Raw genomic sequence first — 18,044 nt, 5'->3', positions numbered from 1 at the left:
TGCTAGTTCTTTTAAGCGCGCATGGAATACATCTAATGACTCTTCAGGCTGTTGTCTTGCTTGTCTGAACACAAAGCGTTCATAGTCTTGATTCGCCATGGGCTCGAAGGCGGCGTTAAGGGCTGTAATGAGCATGAGGGGAGTCTTTGGTGCTGCCACTGACTTGGCTATTTTGTAAACCTCTTTCCCACCAAGATGGAGGATCATGGCACGCTCCTGGTCATCTTCAACCTTTGTGGCCTCAAAGAAGAGGTGCACGCGCCAAACCCATTCCTTCCATCTCAGGGCTTGAGCAGATGGGGCCCCTTCTACCACATATGAGTCTAAGGCAGGGATGTGACACATGTTCTGTGTGCTAACGTTGCTGGTATATCACCCTGGGCGATGCTTGCTGTGGCCCAGCTGCGATGCAGTAGTGTGGATGTATTTTGCGCTGATTAGCTGCTACTCACTGTTGGCTGTGCCTCCACTGGACCAGACACCTCCACCCTAATCTGAAGCCAGGACAGCCAGTGGGCGTGACAATTCAAGCAGCACGAGCACCACGCACATGTGAGAATGTGCGTGGCCGCCGCCTACACCCAAGCGGTCTCTTCATCACCTCGTCGCCAAATGTTGTGTTGGGACCTTGGTTATTAAGCGTCCTGACACGTGAGCAGAGATCAGGCCTTTTGGTAACATGCAATGCGCGCCGGCCACAATAATTAGAGCACACAGTGTTGGTGTTTATCCGTGCTCACGTGTGCCGGCTCTGACGCCGTGCGCACGCGCATCACCATTTATTCAACACGCCCGCGTAACGCGTGGGAAACCAAAAACAGGGACGTATTTGGGGGAGGTCCCAGACTACCCCATGCCTAATCATCGCGATGGGTAAGGCCCAACATCAGATATTGCGAAGAGCGATACAACACCCTCTCCCCCTCCCGGGTCCCGACATTATCTGTCCAAAATACTGTAATCTTCGGCACAAATTTATTAGACCGCTTATAATTGCGGAAGATTTTAAACAGATTAGAGCTGCATTTCTCGACTTACAGTTGTTATTGTCACCCAAAATGTATTGTTCTGCATCTCATTTCCTTTCAGGGGTGTTTTTCGTGTCCCATTAGGTAGGGATAGCTTTTTATATTTGATGTATTACGTTATATATATCTGTGATGAATTGTGACATTTTATGTTGTACATTTTATGTATTATGCGTATTACGCGTGCATACTTTTATGATTTTACTCAAAATCGAATAAAGTTGAAAAGATGATGATGATGATGAACCACATAACTCCCAAACTGTTGAATCTGAGGCATGGGTTTCTTGTATATTAAAATGATGCTTCAGTCTGAGTTTTCTGTTAAAATACAGTAAACTAGAGGTGAACTAGAAATGCACAGACTGCACATAAATTCACTGCATGTGACCCAGCCTTTAGCTGGTCCAATCTCTTCTTAAGTTGAATAAATAAAAAATAGAATTTCAGGGGCTCAAAGTTTTTCTTCTGAGACTGAAGCCAGTGCTGCCATGCCAGGTTTGCCCAATACCAAGACTGGCTGGTCTTAATTCCATCACCCTGCACCTCCAGTCTCTTTATCTAACTCTTGTAGGTTCTTTTTTCATTCCTGGTTTGTGCCTTTTTAAATATTTAGCTACTTTTCTTTTCCTCCTACTTTGTCCCTTCTCTGCCTTTCTCTTTCGTATCCTGTATCAAAGTGTGATGACAGTGTTTTAGACAGAGTGGAAGTGGAGAGGACTAACAACAGAGGGAATTGTTGGCAGTGCTATAGGGTATGGGGGTGCAGAATGGCATCAGAGAATGAATTGCTAAGGGGGTGCAAAGGGGACCTAAGACACTGTATGTCATTGACCGTACAAAAATCTCTGCAAAGTACTGCTTGAAAGTGCACATTTATTTCAGCATATTTGTTAACTAAGATGATGTTGGTACTTTTACAATGTTTTACGTTACAGTAGCATACACTATAAAATACTGTGTTCTGGACAGCCAAGCAAAATGAGTCCTTTGTGAGCAGTAACTATATGTATATTTCCCACTGGCCTCCTTTCTCCCACTCTCTTTTGTTTTTTGTTTTTTTTGTTTCCAGATTAAGTGGATTCCTTTTCACCATCTCCTATTCGTCCCATCATTGTAGGTCGGGCAGAGTTGGTGCATACTTGCCTCTGTCAACACCAGCTAGGTTTGCTAACTCCCAATAAGGTTTTTAAAATGATAGTGAATGCACTACTAATGTAGTGGGGCTACGCAGTGTGTCTATGTGCCCCTGCGCTGAAGGGGCAAGTACAAAAATGTGTTTTGGGACCCATATGCGGCAGGACAGACAATGTCCCATTTGCCCAGAATTAAAGTCTCTTGGTTTTTTCAGGAATGCGACTGTCAATAGTTTTATTTTTCTCACTGCAAGGCAATAGTAGCTTTTAATTACCTTCTAGATTTTCTATGAGTTTGAGAATAAGGCCATATTTGTGACAAGGGGTTAATTACTGATATCGCTGCACCCTGCTGCTCGCAATAACAATCAGGTATTATGGGTGGCAAATGACATTACTACTTTTGGAAGAAAAAAGACTCATCAAACTAGCAGAAGATGTACTGCTGAACGTTTGTGTTCACGAGATCAGAAATGTCAGTGTCTGGGCAATGCTGAGGGTACTCCCCTTTTCTTCTGGTACATGCAGTAAAAAACAATTACTGGCAAAGTTAATAGGCCTCACTTTTAGTGCCTATTGGCTTTGCCAATGCTTTTAAGACACGTTTTACAACATACTTGATGCTGTGCAACATGGGTAAAGAACAACAATAAAAGCTTTTGATGTGGCCATTTTTTTTGGTTACTGATCCTAATTGAATTGGTAACGAAAAACAAAAAACATGCAAACCCGGTTTTTTAAGTGGATAGGGTGGAGAGTAGCAACATGGGGTGTGTGTGCGGTGTTGTGTAGGAGGAAGAAGCAACACAGAAGGAGCAGGGGGGACGGAAGCAACATGGAGGGCTCATCTGGGCGGAAACAACACAGAGAGCAGGGGCACAAGCAACTCAGAGGGCACTGGTGGAGTGTGGAAAGAACATGGAGGGCGCCAGTGGGAGAAAACCACATGGGAAAGGGGAGCGGCGAGGGGAGCCACATGGGTGTGAGAGAGGAGCACGTAGCCCGTGGAGGGGCAGGGAGAACTACACGAGCGAGACAGGTGGAAAACACAAGCCCTCTTGTGAAGTGCTTAAACAAAAAAATATATATTGTTTGGGAAGCGAACAGCGGAAGGACACAAGTAATGCGTCCATGTTACAGGCGACTCTCGAACACAAAAAGAGGAAGGAAGCCCAACACAAGCAAAGGACAGACTCTATGCCCACTGTAAGCTAACAATACGTCTTGCAACAGACAGTGCCTGTGTTGTCTATGAGACAAGACCTAAAAAGAAAACGGCTTGAGGTGGCACAGAGGAATTTTATTCCACCTAATAATCAAAAACTCTAAGTGTCTAATTCCTATCCAGAAACAATGTTAAACTTGGATGCAACTGAGCATGCAGAGTCTTTTAAATAGTTCATATAGGTTCAGGAATTGCACAGGATCATAGACAGCGCAATGCTCCTCGTGTCGTAGCACCAGCTGTGTTGCCTCGGCTCACCTCCACTGTAGACCGCCTGAATGTTTGCAGCATCAAGTTCTTCTCCGCAAAGGAAAGCTTCCAGCCGGCCCAAAGACACCTTCGCCTGAAAAACAGAATTCCCTCTCAGCTTACGGCCTATTAGATGGTCCACAACACACCACATTACATCACAAACAATGTGTGTAAGCAAAAAACAGTAATCGTTCTAAACAATAATCACAAAAAAGATAACAAACCTATTACTATCATTTTTATGGGGATACTTGTACTAATAACGATGAAAAACATGACACTACCATTGGACCATAATAACAGCCAGGAGTACAGATGAAAACAAAAATATTAATACTACTGCCTACGATAATAATACAAACAAGCGTAATTGCACGCTGCGTAATGAGCGGGGGCATTAACAGCTTTTAACGCCTGAGAGCCTGCGGGCAATAAGACTAGTAGCACCCATGCCTAACATCTCGCCACGCACAGGCAAATATGCCGTCTGCCTGCTTCACGCACCTGCCACTGGATCCAGGATGCGGTCATGCTGCTTGATTGAGCCAATCTGAGCAGTCCATACAAGGAGCCCATCATCATTATTACATACATTATTTTGACAGAATGGTCCCGCATATATCACATTCCTGATATTGCAATTTAACAACTCCAAAAAGTTTGAAGCACGTAAAAGCCATTATCCATTGTCTTTCTGGTGTGTGGGAAACAGTTTTTTAATTCATTTAATGTTACAGAGATTGGCATTTCTGATGTTTACGGCCTCACAGAGGAACATTTTGCTTAAATAGCAATTGACCAGATACACAAAGATGTTTCACATGAACATCCTGTTTTACTCCTTTCAATGCAGGAGTGTGTTCAGTGCCCAATCTGTAACAGAATAAGTGTTGGGCCCAAAGTTTTGCTGAGGTGACCTCTGTCGAAGGCTGAGATGGCGAATACTAAGGCTGCGGAGCCTTGATTCCATCTCAAACCCCTTAAATCCACCACCAGACGCTCCCTGCCCGCACCTCACTCTTGCAGGCTCTTTCTTTTTTTATATACATCTGCTTCCTCCAACTGTATTTTTCCATCTTTTTCTTCCTCCTTTCCCGTCTTTTGTGTTTTTCTCGCTCTGGGTCAAAGTCTAATGAAATGCTGGTAATCAAAAATGTTGCCGGTGTAACCCACCTGCAACTACCGGCTCAAATTAAGCACTTGAGGATGTTACTGTCAAATCAAGAGTAAGACACAAATAACCGCAGAAAAGAAAATATTTTGAGAATCGAGCCAAAATGAGAACAACTAAGTGTAAGGGTCATATCCACCATAATATAAAATACCTTTAAATGACTATATGAGATGAGTTATTTGGGCCTGCTGTTCGCCGTTTGGAACAAGTTTGTGTTCCCTTGCAAATAGACACACCAGATCCCGACAAGAACGGGCTCGGCTTATTTATAGAATCCGTCCGCGCTCAGTTTCATAAAGTGTTGCCATGCCTATTAATATTGGAGCTGATTAATTACAAGTGCACATTTTCAATTAAGATGCGCCCAAATGTCACGGATATTAGCCTGTGACCTTGGCAGCTGAAGCATAAAGCTGCCGAGGCACCGCAGATAGCAGCAACGGAACAGTTCCCGGTGTGCTGTAACAGCCCTCTTCCACCCCCTGCTGGTTACTTGCGGCACAGCACTGAGCTCTTCATCAGTGAAACACCCTTCTTATAACCGCTAGAAATGACTTAAAATCGCCTTCTGATTTTTTTTATTTAACTATGTAATTGCGCGACAGATCGCGCTTATGGTCCTAATGGACTTTCCTATTAGATACGGTTTATTTTGTACCTGCAGTGTTATATTTATTCGGTATATTTTCACCCTACAACTCTACTGCAATATTACTAAAAACGCAACATTACTCAATGCAAACGAGGTGTCTGAGCAACACTGAAGGGACGATTGGAGAGAAGTAGGGACGTGCTTTCGTGCAGAGCCTAGCTGTTCAGAAATAGGCCCACGTACCCATTATAACCTAGTATGAGTGCAGATGTAGGAATTTTCCAAATTCGCAAAAGGTTTCTATGAGTAGGCTTTTACATCTGCTGCTGGGAAACATTTGTGAATTCAGACACAGTCTCGGGTAGAGATGTTTTCCCATGTGTAATTGTCCATCGTGTAGTTCACTGAACAGGAAAGTCCCTCCCCATGTGAGCAATTGTACATTTTTCTTTTCTCTCCACATAATTATTTTTTTTCAGTGGAGATACCCTTTCTGCCCACTCATTTTCAATGTGATTCCTGCGCATTTCCACCCTGCCCTAACCAGAGAACATTTTCCAGCCATTTGCATTGTGGGAATCAGTCAAGTAAATGCCTGTAAGGAAAATGCTACTTACCTTGTAAAGTTCTGTGTGTAGTGTCTTGTGCTGTGTATTTCACATGCTCTGCATGCTGCTGCCATCTAGTGTTGGGCTCAGATGCTTGCAAGTTGTTCTTTTTTGTCACAAGGTATATAGTGACTCCTCCCTCAGCTGGCAATGCGCATGGGCACTGTGTCCCTGTTTGTTTTTTGCACAGCTGGTTAGACTATGATGAAGCAGTGGGCAGAAGGAGCTTAATTCACGTGTATTACAAAAGGAACTTAAGAAGTAAAGAGAAGAGATCTGTGATCATTGCCATATGCTTCCGGGGAAGCGAGTAGGCATATGAGACTCTAGAGTACTACATGTAGCTTGTTCTGTGAAATTACACATGCTCTGCATAGACGGTAAAGCAGTAACCTTCTACAAGTGGTGGCGAGTGTGTGGATGATACAGACAGGGCCGGAATGGAAAGCCAAATCAGCCCTGGCAAATTTTGTCAGACCAGCTCCCGTATGGTGCACAGTGAGTGTATCGAGCAAGCCTGGCCACTACAAGGAGGGTCCTGGGGTGTGTCCTCCACCCAAGAAAATTTGGGCAAAAAAGGAGCATTATATGACACATTTTTATTAAATATTCAATTGTATTAGCATTTAAAGCATAGTAAATGATGACCTTACAGTGCACCTGGATTCGACAATCTTTGCAAGGGCCCTTCAATGAGTCCCTCACTATCTCCCTCCAACAGTGCCCCTCATCTCTCCTGTAATATGGAGTGCCTGACAGCCGAGAACTCCGAGATGTCCTCCAGTCCTCAGCCGCCAAGTGAGGAAGTTGGCAGTCGAGCAGCGCCAGAATGCCAAGAGTTGACGTCAAACCCAGAGACAGCGGTCCGGGAGAAAAGGTGGTCGGTGTGCAGCGAGGGGGAGGGCAGCAGAGTGGGGAACAGCAGAGACCATGATCCCGGAGGTGAAGAGAGGCAAGGAGGAAGACAGACTGGTGAAGAAGATCAGCGGAAAGGTGAACCGACCGAAGAGGAAACACAGGAGAGCCAATCAAGTATACCGGAGGGAGGAGGAGCAACCAGAGCGATTGAGGCTTGCTCAGGACAGAACGCCTGTGTATCCGGATGTCTAGGAGGAAGCCAGGACGCCGTGGTGCCCCTTGCTGCAGTCCCAGAGGACTGTGGCCCCAGGCAAGTGCCTTTTCTCCAATATTTGAAGAGACTGGCAAGGAGGGGGGTGAAGGGGAACACGGCATGACTGGGGACGGTTATTGTTTAATTCCTCACCCCTTTTATCTCTCACACACTGGTGATGGTGTGGCACAGGTGAAGAGTAGTGTACCACTGACACGCTAAGCAGGAGACTGACCCGTTCTTTGTTCTTGTTTCTTTTGGTTTTCCCTATTCTGGGCAACATGAGTGTCTTGTTAGGAGAGGCTACCTACCTGAAGGGGACCTGACGTGGAGGCTCATCCAGCAGGAGCTGGACCCCAGAGACTTTTGTGTTTTCCTTTCCCACCCAGCAGGAGCTGGACCCTGGAGAATTATGTGATTTACCTTACCCTTTTGAGAGAATCGGGGACTGTTAACTACCTTAATTATAACCTACACAATAAAACCTACTAGGCGTGAACAAGCGCCCCATCACTGGCCACGGGTTTTCAGGTGTCTTGCTTTTTATAGGGCTTGTAAGTTCCTTATCATCCCTTTTTCTAGGGTAGGAACTTACAAAATCGCTATAGCCGCTCTTTCACATATATTTCTTTTGTTTCATAGCGCCCCTCGTTTCAGTGTAGGGTGTCGGAGCACTTTACATCACACCCAAATACAGAGACAATGAATCATGCATGTGTAAGTCAGTGTATTGAAAATGTTACATACAACAAATAAAACTACAAGGTGTAAGATTCATGTCATCCAAAATGGTAGGCATTTTTTAAAAGTGCTTGGTCAGGAGAAGCAAAAACTTGGAGAAAAACATAACTTTCTAACCTGTACCTTGTAGTTTGCATGCACCTCTTTGTTGGCACTTTATAGCTCACTATGCTAGATTATGATTGCAATTTAAGAACTGCATAGTAACAAAAGGATCTGTGACAAAAGCAGTAACCTACTGAGCTACGGACATAAAATACTGTTCTGTGATCGGTCCTTAGCAGCAGACATATTAACCCTTTTGCTACCTTAGATGAGTCAAAACTGCCACTAGACAAAACTTCGATCTCTCTCCAGCAGGTACATTATTAATCGGTTATCTTGATACTTTACTTGTTGCCAGAAAACTATTGGATATACAAGGAACTCTGCAGCGGGTGCTTTCAAAACTGCTGCACTGCTACAAAAATGCCCCCCAGTAACAAAACCGGCCCCTTACCCTTCAAGCCTCCCATGGAAATGCCCGATGCCCAGTACGACCAGTCCAGCCATGCATACAGATGTCTGAAATAAGGTCCTTTGGACTGTCTAGCCAACCATAGCCTGTTGGCTAGTATGGATGTCCACACGGAAAGTGTTTGAACTGTGTGGTGTTGACGAGGTGGCTGCTTTACATATGTCGGCTAGGGGAATATTCCATAGGAAGGCCGTATTTGCAGCCAATGCTTAACCCTTTCAGCGCTCATGACGGAACCACTCCGTCATGAGCCACGGGTGCCGTGTGCTCATGACGGAGTGGTTCCGTCATGCTGCGGCCGTTGGCCGCCGCTCCTCCCACGCTGCGCTGATTCCCCGCCTGTGCGGGCGATTAGCGCAGTGGGCGGAGTCATGACGGAACCACTCCGTCATGAGCACAGCTCAACCGTGGCTCATGACGGAGTGGCTCCGTCATGAGCACAGCGCCACCGCGCTGCCCCCAAACCCCCCCAGCGCTGCGGCGGAATTCCCGCCGCAACCAAGGGGTTAATGAATAAAAAAATAAATAAATAAGTGTCAGGACCCAGAGTATATCTTGGGAGAACACTCCCTCCAGCTGGTGCTGTCCCAAATCTTGCCACTGCTGCCAAATGCCAGTGACTGCTGTACCTACGTGCTAGTTTTTAATAGTATATTAAAAAGCCACTAAGGAAGAATGCTATAAAAATATGTACACAGCGCTGCCATGTGGTGAATAAATGTATGCCAGTATATAGAAAACGGTGCCGGTCCCAAGCTCCAGTAAACACTGGCACAAATTAAGTACTGGCTGCAGCCTTCTTCTGTTTAGTGTGTGCCCTGGGTGCAACAGAAAGGGATATTTAGATTTTGTGATGGCAGGTTTAAATGCATTTAACTATCCATATCTAGCAATAACTGCTCGGGATATAGCATGACCATGGCAAGTCTTTTTGAAGGCACAAAGAGGTGGTCTGACTACAGAAAGAGTTAAAGTCTGGTTTAGATTTCAGGGGACGGGATATATCCATCATCGTGACGGATTAACCCGTCTGCCAAAATCTAAATCAGGCCCTTACTCTTCTCAAAGTAATAACTAAGAGCTAATTTAACATCCAGCGTGTGTAGTGCTCTCCCTCCTACCAAGTCTGCTTGAGGAAAGAAGACTGGAAGTTGTCTGGTTAAGGTAAAAAGAGGAGACCACTTTGGGTAGGAACCTAAGGTCCTTTGCTCCTGAATGAAAGGTTCCTGTAATAAGTGTTTGCAAATCGCTAATGCATCTGACAGAGGTTATTGCAATCAGAAAAGACACTTTCCTGGAGAGGGCAAGAGCGGAGGGGTTTGAAAGGAGGTCCCATGAGTCTGGTGAGGACTATGATGAGATTCCACACCGGGGAGGTGGGAACCTTGGTGGAGGGATGATTCTTTTGAGACCCTCCATAAAGGCCTTAACCACTGGTATGTGGAAGAGGAAGAATGCTCCCTATTTTGTATGTAAGCTTCTATGGCAGTTTAGTGAAGGCGAATGGAAGTGTAGGTTACTCCATTCGTACTTTCGAAAAAGGGAGAGATAGAGGAAAAAGGAAACAGGAGGGCTCCTCCTCCAAATAAACAATTACTAATCACAGAGCGCGCCTCTGTTAGAAGAAGGGTTTTTTATTTCCACTATGATGTTTGTTGGAACACAATGTGCTTTCCTCAGATAACCCTCACACACCAGGGTTACCCCTCGGTGGCATGCTTCATCATCGGCTTCTTCTCGTTCCGCAGCGGAACGAGGCGTGCTATGACATACGGGTACGTGGGAGCACTTATATTTGGTACTATGTGTTTGGATGAAGTGTTGAGGTGTGAGTGGGGGAAAAAGGAAATTAAAAATACCTAGCTAGTAGGAAAAGATTATTTACTGGTACCTCTATCCGGTATAGTTAAAATATGGGGGGAAAAAAGGAAATTTGAAGGGGACAATGTGCCTTAGTTCCGCTGGTCAACATGTCTCTAGCCCTACCCCAAGGCTATTCTTCAGGACTAAGATTGTGAGTTCCTTGGTACCACTCTTATATCTACTAATAGCCAGGAGAAAAAACAAATACATGAAAAATTAATATAATAAATGTATAAAGCACCCATTGGTATTATTATCAAAACAGATTTGTGTCAGCTAAGTGGGAAAGAAAAATAGACAAAGCATGGTTATGGTAACAATTCACAAGCACATATCTTTGTGCCCCACAATATAATTACATTTTACCTGTGTGAAAAAAAGTGATATATTTCTCACAACAAGGTGATCACTTCTAGGGCTGCCAAAAGCAGTTCATCGCTTTTAAAGGACACACGAGGCACTAACAAGACAAACAAACATAAAACTTAAGTGATCAATAATGATGTAAAATATAAGAGGGAGCACATATATATTAGTCGCCTCTTAATTGCAACATGAGACCGCACAGAGGGAAGGGACGCCTGTAGTGACGCTCTGAATCAAGTATAGATGAGAAAATGCCCCCGAAAAGTAAGTATTCAGTAGAGATTACAAAAGCGTTACTGCTAATGGTACAATCGTAGGGCAAGTGATTGTCCATGTCCTGAAGCGGCTATGCCGTACACACTGCCTCAAGGCTGCTCCCTTGCTTTAGAGTTCGCGCCTGCCCGTGTCTCCGTCGGTGCATATAACCGGCTGCGGCAGGCTCTTTTACTCGGGTTCATGGTGAGCGCAGTGTCAGCATCCTCGTGCTTGAGGAAACTAGTATGCTGACTTTCAAGATGACCGCAACTGGTGGCACTACTTCCTGGTATGCAGGCAGGGTAAGGATAAGCCATAAGGGCTATTCCTTTGTGTACGAACAAGAGCATTAACATATTTAATATGAACAGAAATTAAAATAATGAAAAGATTTGAAAAAATCTCTTTGGAAATCAACATCCTTATGAAAATGGCTGAAAACATCTCTTTGAAAATCGACAAAAGTACAGGGTGTCAAAACCAGTAACATTTGTCCTGGGTAACTAAATGAGAAAAATATATTTATATTTGCAAAATTGTTACCGAAATATAAAAAAGAAAAATTAAGCCCTCTTGAAGGGAAAAGGGAAAACAGAAAGGGACATTTCTTTCTGTTATAGAAGGAAGAAAACAGAAAGCAGATTCATCTAATGAAGTAACCACAAGGGATATTTTCATTTAGACCATTAATATGAATTCTGAGGCGGAACACCCATTGTTGTTCTCCTTCAAGTAGCCATGATTCTTGGTTCACTCGCTCTAGGATGACACAGTTAAAGGCACTTGTGGTGTGGTTCTGTTCACTGTAATGCGATTACATATTTGTGGTGGCTGGCCTGCATCTCAAGTTAATGTGGTGTTTGCAGAATCCCACTTTGACTTTCCTGCTGGTCATCAAAATGTAGTGTAAATTACAAGGACAGGTGATCATATATATCACACCTCAACACTTCATTTAAACACCTGAATCACTTTGTACCAACTATAAGTGTCCCACATACCCGTAGGTTGTAGCACGCCCGTTCCGCAGCGGAATGGGAAGAATCCGATGATTAAGCATGCCACCAAGGAGTAACCCTGGTGGGTGAGGATTATCTAAGGAAAACACATCCTTGGCAACAAACATGAAAGTGGAAAGAAAAACCCTTTTTCTAACAGAGAGGCTCTCTATGATTACTACATACTCCATTCATACCCCACCTTTTAAGATGTGGAGACTTCATTGGGTGGGAAAAGGGGAGGGATGGGGGGGTTGTTTTTCTCTATTTTTTCACTCTGTTTTACTCTCAAAATATAGTTGTTAACGATTTGTCAACACCCCATAGCAACATGTGATTGGATTTCCCTGCAAGAGGGGCATATATTTCTACTGTAAAACTGACAGCAGCCACAGGTAGATTGAACTGGTCCAAAAATAGCATGATAATGCTTTGAATTTGATACGGTTTATTATATACGTGACCTGACAGGCTGGTACTTAATATATAGCGAATATGTATACTCACTTTGTTTTGCTTTGTTGGAAACTGATAAACCCAACACAACTTGTTTGAAGAAATGGGAAGTGTGGGCTAAGACTGACTTCTAGAAATGTAGCAACTAGCATATGATATCCTGGGCAGCCAGTTTTAGGGGGCCTAGGTGTTTAGGAAAGCAGTAGTAGACACATTTCTTACACTTGGCTGTGAATGATACTTGGTGTACGGGACTCATGTGAGTTATCCGTGCTTCCTTGTGGGAGACGTAGGTACCTGAATTCTAGAACCTCGGGTTCCAGATCGCTAGACTGAGTTGCTTGGGGTTTGGATACCAGATCTGACCTTGTTTCCTAGTGAGACAGTCCAGGCATTTGGGGAGATTCTTGTGGGGTCTGAGCAACATTTTGAGGATTGCTGAATACCAGGGCTGACTGGCCCAGGTGGGGGCTACGAGGATGAGAGTCCGAGACGTCTGCTGCATCTTCTGCACCGCAAATGGAAGGAGTGGGACAAGTGTAAGCAAATATTCCTCTCCAGTACATCCATAGTGTGTTAACCAGTGACTGTGGGAGTGGGTACCTGGATGCAAAGTCTGGACATTTTGTGTTTTCGGGGGTGGCAAGATCTATTTGCAGAGTGCCGAGCTCAGGCAGTAGGAGCGGAAGACTTGCAGATGGAGATGCCACTGGTAGACTTGTTGGTGCGCCCGGCTGAGCAAACCTGTTGTCCACCCATGAAAGGCACATTGCCATTAGGTAAATGTGATGGTGGCATGCCGAATGCAAAATGATTTGCGCTAGCAAGAAGAGAACAAGTGCCGCCCTGCCTTTATAGGTAGTACATGGTGGTCATGTTGTCCTTCCAAACTAGTACTATTTTGCCCTAAATGAGTGGAAAGAAGGCTTTGAGGGTGAGATGAATAGATAAAAGCTTGATGGAGCTGATGTGGCAACCACAGCTCATGTGGGGCCCGCACTCCCTGTATTTTAGTGAGATTGAGATGTGCTCTTCAACCGACTTGAGAGATATCTGTGGTAATGGTGACTTACGGGATGGGTCTAGAGAAGGCTTGCCCTGCAGCAGGTTGTTGTGTTCCACCACTACAGACAGCAGTGCACGCTTGCCTTTATCAACACTAGATCCTCCAATAGACCCTCTGCTTGCGACTATTGTGCAGAGAGGTACTGTTGTAACAGGCGGATGTGCAGCTGAGTTTGGGGCACTATGGCAATGCATGAAGCCATCATACAGAGGAAGCGCATAACAATTCTGACTGTGAGGTAATGATTTGGCTGAAAAAGAGGCACAAGCTGCAGACAAGCCGCAACCTTTTACTGGTTGGGATAGGGCTTGAGTTTAGTGTTGCCCCCTGAAGGGGTTGTAGCTTCCAGGGTAACAGACGGGAGTTGGCAGCATTGAGGGTGAACCAGATACTATGGAGGAGGGAGATGGTAACCTGGGTGTGTGATAAGCACTGGGGCTTGCTAGGACTATTGATCAGCCAATCGTTTAGGTAGGGGAAGACGTGGATGTCCACTGCCAGGCATTTGGTGAATACCCTAGGTGTGGTGGTCAGGCTAAACGGTAACACTTTAAACACATAATGACAACCACTTACCACAAAACGCAGCCACTGTTTGTTGGTGGGAAGGATGGGAATGTGGAAGTAGGTACCCTTGAGGTCTAACGCCATCATGAAGTCACCTTATAGCAGAGTAATGACAACCTGTAAGGGTACCACGTGGAAGTGCTCGGACAGGATGTACTACTCTGGGGGCCTGAAGCAACTGTCTTTCTTGAGGAAGTGGAAGTAGGTAGAGTAAACTCCTTTGCCCTAGTGTTGAGTGGTTGACTGGTTTTATGGCTTTGTTTTCCGAAGGACTGCTTCAACCTCTTCCTGTGAGAGTCAGAGATACTTATTGCTGAGGCTATGTTTGTGGGATGGCATGTTAGAAGTGATTGTGAGAAGTTCAAGTCGGTAGCCATGGTGAACCCACTTGTCAGATGTGATTTCCTGCCAGCCTGGGAGGAAATATGGGAGTCTCCACCTGACATATGTGGTAGGATGGGAGGTGGAGGGAGTCAATATTTGGTGGTGGAAGCCCTTGCCAGAGCCCTGTTCGCCCATACTCCTGTTGTTATCGTCCCAGTAGGCACTCCTGCTGCAGCTTCCTGGTGTGTACTGATGGTAGGGCTGATACATCTGCTTGAGATAGAAAGAGGTAGGCTTGGGAGAGGTGGTTTTCAAACAAAGTCTGTACTGATGCCTTCAAAAGGAGCTTCTAAAGGTGAAAGTCTGAGGACACCCACTGCTCTTGAAGTGCACGTGTCTTTTTTATTTTTTCCAGCATCTGGTCAACTTGGGGCCCCAAAAAAGTGCTTCCCATCAACTGGCAGGTTGCACAGATGATCCTGGACTTTGGTTTTAAACCCTGAAATGTGGAGCCATGCGTGATGCCTGATTAAGATACTAGTATTGACACCTCGAGTGGTGGCATCTACTGCATCAAGACCAGACTGGATGGGTGCATTAGAAAGGGTTTTACTCTCTGCCACTAGCTCATCCACCCTCCACATAAACTCACCGGGCAGGTGTTTGATGAGGTTGTGCATCTCATCCCAGTGTGCTCTATCGTACCTGCAGAGGAGGCTGACTGAGTTTGTGGTTCTCCAGAGAAGCATAAAGATTTGCATTCTCTTTAGTGGGGGAGCATCCTCCATACCCTTAGAGTTAGCACGCTTAAGCACAGTGTGGACCACTACGGAATCTGGGAACACTTGACCCCTGATGTATGGAGGGCCGTTGGGGGGGGATTTATATTTTTTACCCACTCTTGACTGGCTCATTGAATGGGTCTGTGGATAACTTCAGCATCCCTTGAGCATGGTCAGACATTGAACTGTCCACTCTGATTTGGATAAGGTCTCCATAAGCAAATCGTCATCCTCATGGAGGATGTGCATATCCACCTGGTGGAAAGCAGCAGACCTTTGAATGACATCATGGTAGATAGTTGTGTCATCTGAGGGTGATGACCAGCTAGGCAGTGATTCAAATCTGGAATCCCCGGGGGATCAACATCATAGTTATCCCACTGGTTATCAGTGGGCACTGGGTCAAATGGTATGCCATCGGAGTCACCCAGATGAAGGGGGCTGCCCTGTCCAAATGAAGAGTGAAGTGCACCTTCTGGTGAGTATGGAAGGGGTGGCATGTGGGGTGGTGGAGGAAAAGGTGGTATTGGTGGAAGAGGCCCAAATGGTATAGGGCTAGTTCTCAGAGTTGTTTGATACCTGCAACAATGGTGGGTTCGGTGTCGATGGCAGCCTCAGATCCGATGTGGTCTTTGACAATGATGGCTAAGACACTGAGGTTGTTTATAGAAATGAAGTTGCATTGGGCATCAATGGTATCTTAGGCACCAATGGAGGCTTTGAAGAAGAGGCTGACTTTGGCTCCGGCATAGAGAAGATCTTGAGCCTCTGATGTGCCTTTGGGCTCAACGGGGTAACATCCATGGGCGACGTGTCGTCTGCTCAGAGGAATTTCAGTCAGTGGGGCCCTGGAGGGCTGAGTTTTTGTTAAAAGGCTTTATGCCTGACCCCCTCAAGGGTGGTGCTCTACCTCCTCCTGACCCCCTCTATCGGAAAGAAAATTTGTTCCTGGGCATGAGTCTACTGAACTAGTGATTTTTAAGTTTCAGGAATACCCTAACCCTAAACCAAGAGATTATCAGCTCTCTCTTAACAAAATTCTGCAATAAAATCTGTAACATGAACACAGAGACCTGAAATATTTATTGATTATTTTCCCACAAGTTGCACCAATTAGGGTGTTGCTGTTGTAATAGTGATCAGTTATTCAGTTAGTGATCATGAAAACAACTGTAAAGGGTCATCTATGTTGACATGCAGATCGGTAATCAGATCTTCCCATATGATAATATTAACCAATTGTTTCCTAAGGAAGGATAACAACCTTCATGTTGTGAATAGTGTTTTGTGATCACCAGGTTGAATGTAAACACCATGGTGGGAGTAATACTTTTCAGTAGAATGATCAATTATCAAATCCCCTTTCCTATGTAACATTAATCTTGGTTTCCCCAGAGACAGGAAGATGGTCCTTAAAGTTTGTGAATCTCTGCTGTGAGCAAAGCAGTGATTGTGATTATTCTAATGATTGCGAACATTTGTGTAATTTGGGCATTCTGAGTGTCTTACTGTTTTACTTTTTGATGTGTTTTTAATTAAGTGTTATACTCAAGTAACACCTTAGTCGACACCATGCGCTGGATGGAAGGGCAATCCTCGTGAATGGTCCTTTTCAAGATCCTGGTGTGTCTAGGGATTACTGCCTGAACTTTGCGATTAAAGAAGGACTGATGAGCAATCGATGTGTCGCAACACATTTGTTCCCATATTTTTTGTCACATTCATCAGCCATTTGCTAATATTTTTGGCCCTGATATTTACTTCCTGTCCTTGTGTCCTTTTCTTTCTAACTGGCACCCTTTAAAGGAGACATTTGACACCTTTCACGTGTACTGTTTAGTGAACAGTGGCACTCTGGCTAGTGGAAGGAGGGCTGTATGTCAGAATATAATATCGATAATACTGTGCTACCAGAATATCGTGGCCAAAATATCAAGACCAAACTAAAAGAAAGTAAGTTCATAAAGGTAAGTATAGATTTGCTATACATAACTCCACTTCTATATATATATATACTCCATGTGTGTTCCGGTCAGCCCACCACCTCCAGAACGAAGGGCGCGTCGGCGTTACGGACCTCCAAAACTCAGTCCAAATATGCTGCAATTATCCAGTGAAGGAAAGTTGACGCCGTGTCGTTCAGTCAAATCTGCTTTATTGTCAGCTGTTAATGTCATTACAGTGACATTAACAGCTGACAATAAAGCAGATTTGACTAAATGACACGGCGTCGACTTTTATATATATATATATATATATATATATATATATATATATTATCTACTGGCGGTCGCCAGTAGATAGTTATAGTTAGGACCGTGTTTCCATAGGAAATCCGCAACATTCTATTTTGAATAACTTTGGCGCCGATTGACGAATCCTCGCGAAATTTTCGAAATAGGTGGGGCGCTCCGCTCCTTCCCTGAAAGTCTCGGGGGGATTCGTCAAGCGGGGGCTGAGAAAAAGGGGGGGTCCCAAAACGCGTTTTCCCCATGCATTTTTCCATAGGACCTTTAGTCCAAGCTGCAGCCCGAACGGCTGAACAGAATTACTTGAAATTTGGCAGAGAGGTAGCCATAAGGTCAAGGTAGTCCTCAGGTCAGGGATGTGCCTTTTGCAGGTCTGGTGTAAATCTGTTCAGTAGTTCCTGAGAAAATAGCATTTAAATCAATATATATATCTATAGGCGCACACCGTGCGTGTACGGTAATCCTTACCGTACGCGCACGCTGACGTGCGCGAGCGCGATTCTGATTGGTTGTTAGATCTTAGTAAACATTCGAATCGGTCGAAACCAGGAAGTGTCGGCCGCCATTTTGTCTCTCGCAGTCAGAGGGGGTGAAAAACAAAGGTGGATAACGTGAAAAGGGGGCAGGCTGGACAGTTCCTGACCCCCTAGCCTTGGTCAGGGGGTCCCAGCAGGACCCCCAAGGGCAAAAATTTATTTTAATTTTTTTGCGAAAAATCGCGGAGTGCGCGTAGC

The 18,044-nt window shown here is 44.9% G+C and overlaps 1 protein-coding gene across 3 annotated transcripts in view; it reads right to left on the bottom strand.

Moving 5' to 3' along the window:
* Positions 1 to 18,044, bottom strand: part of LOC146805741 (ATP-binding cassette sub-family C member 2-like) — a 417,933-nt gene that overhangs the window by 151,675 nt on the left and 248,214 nt on the right. For all 3 annotated transcript variants that reach the window (XM_085623042.1, XM_085623044.1, XM_085623043.1), the window contains one exon: positions 3,648 to 3,732. In XM_085623042.1, the coding sequence (XP_085479168.1) occupies positions 3,648 to 3,732 (85 nt within the window). The remainder of the gene's footprint in view (positions 1 to 3,647; positions 3,733 to 18,044) is intronic.

Source organism: Triturus cristatus, chromosome 8 (genome assembly GCF_964204655.1).
Source record: "Triturus cristatus chromosome 8, aTriCri1.1, whole genome shotgun sequence".
Lineage (NCBI taxonomy): Eukaryota > Metazoa > Chordata > Amphibia > Caudata > Salamandridae > Triturus > Triturus cristatus.
Note: the sequence above shows the minus strand (reverse complement) of the source record. Positions and strands in the feature narration are given on the sequence as shown.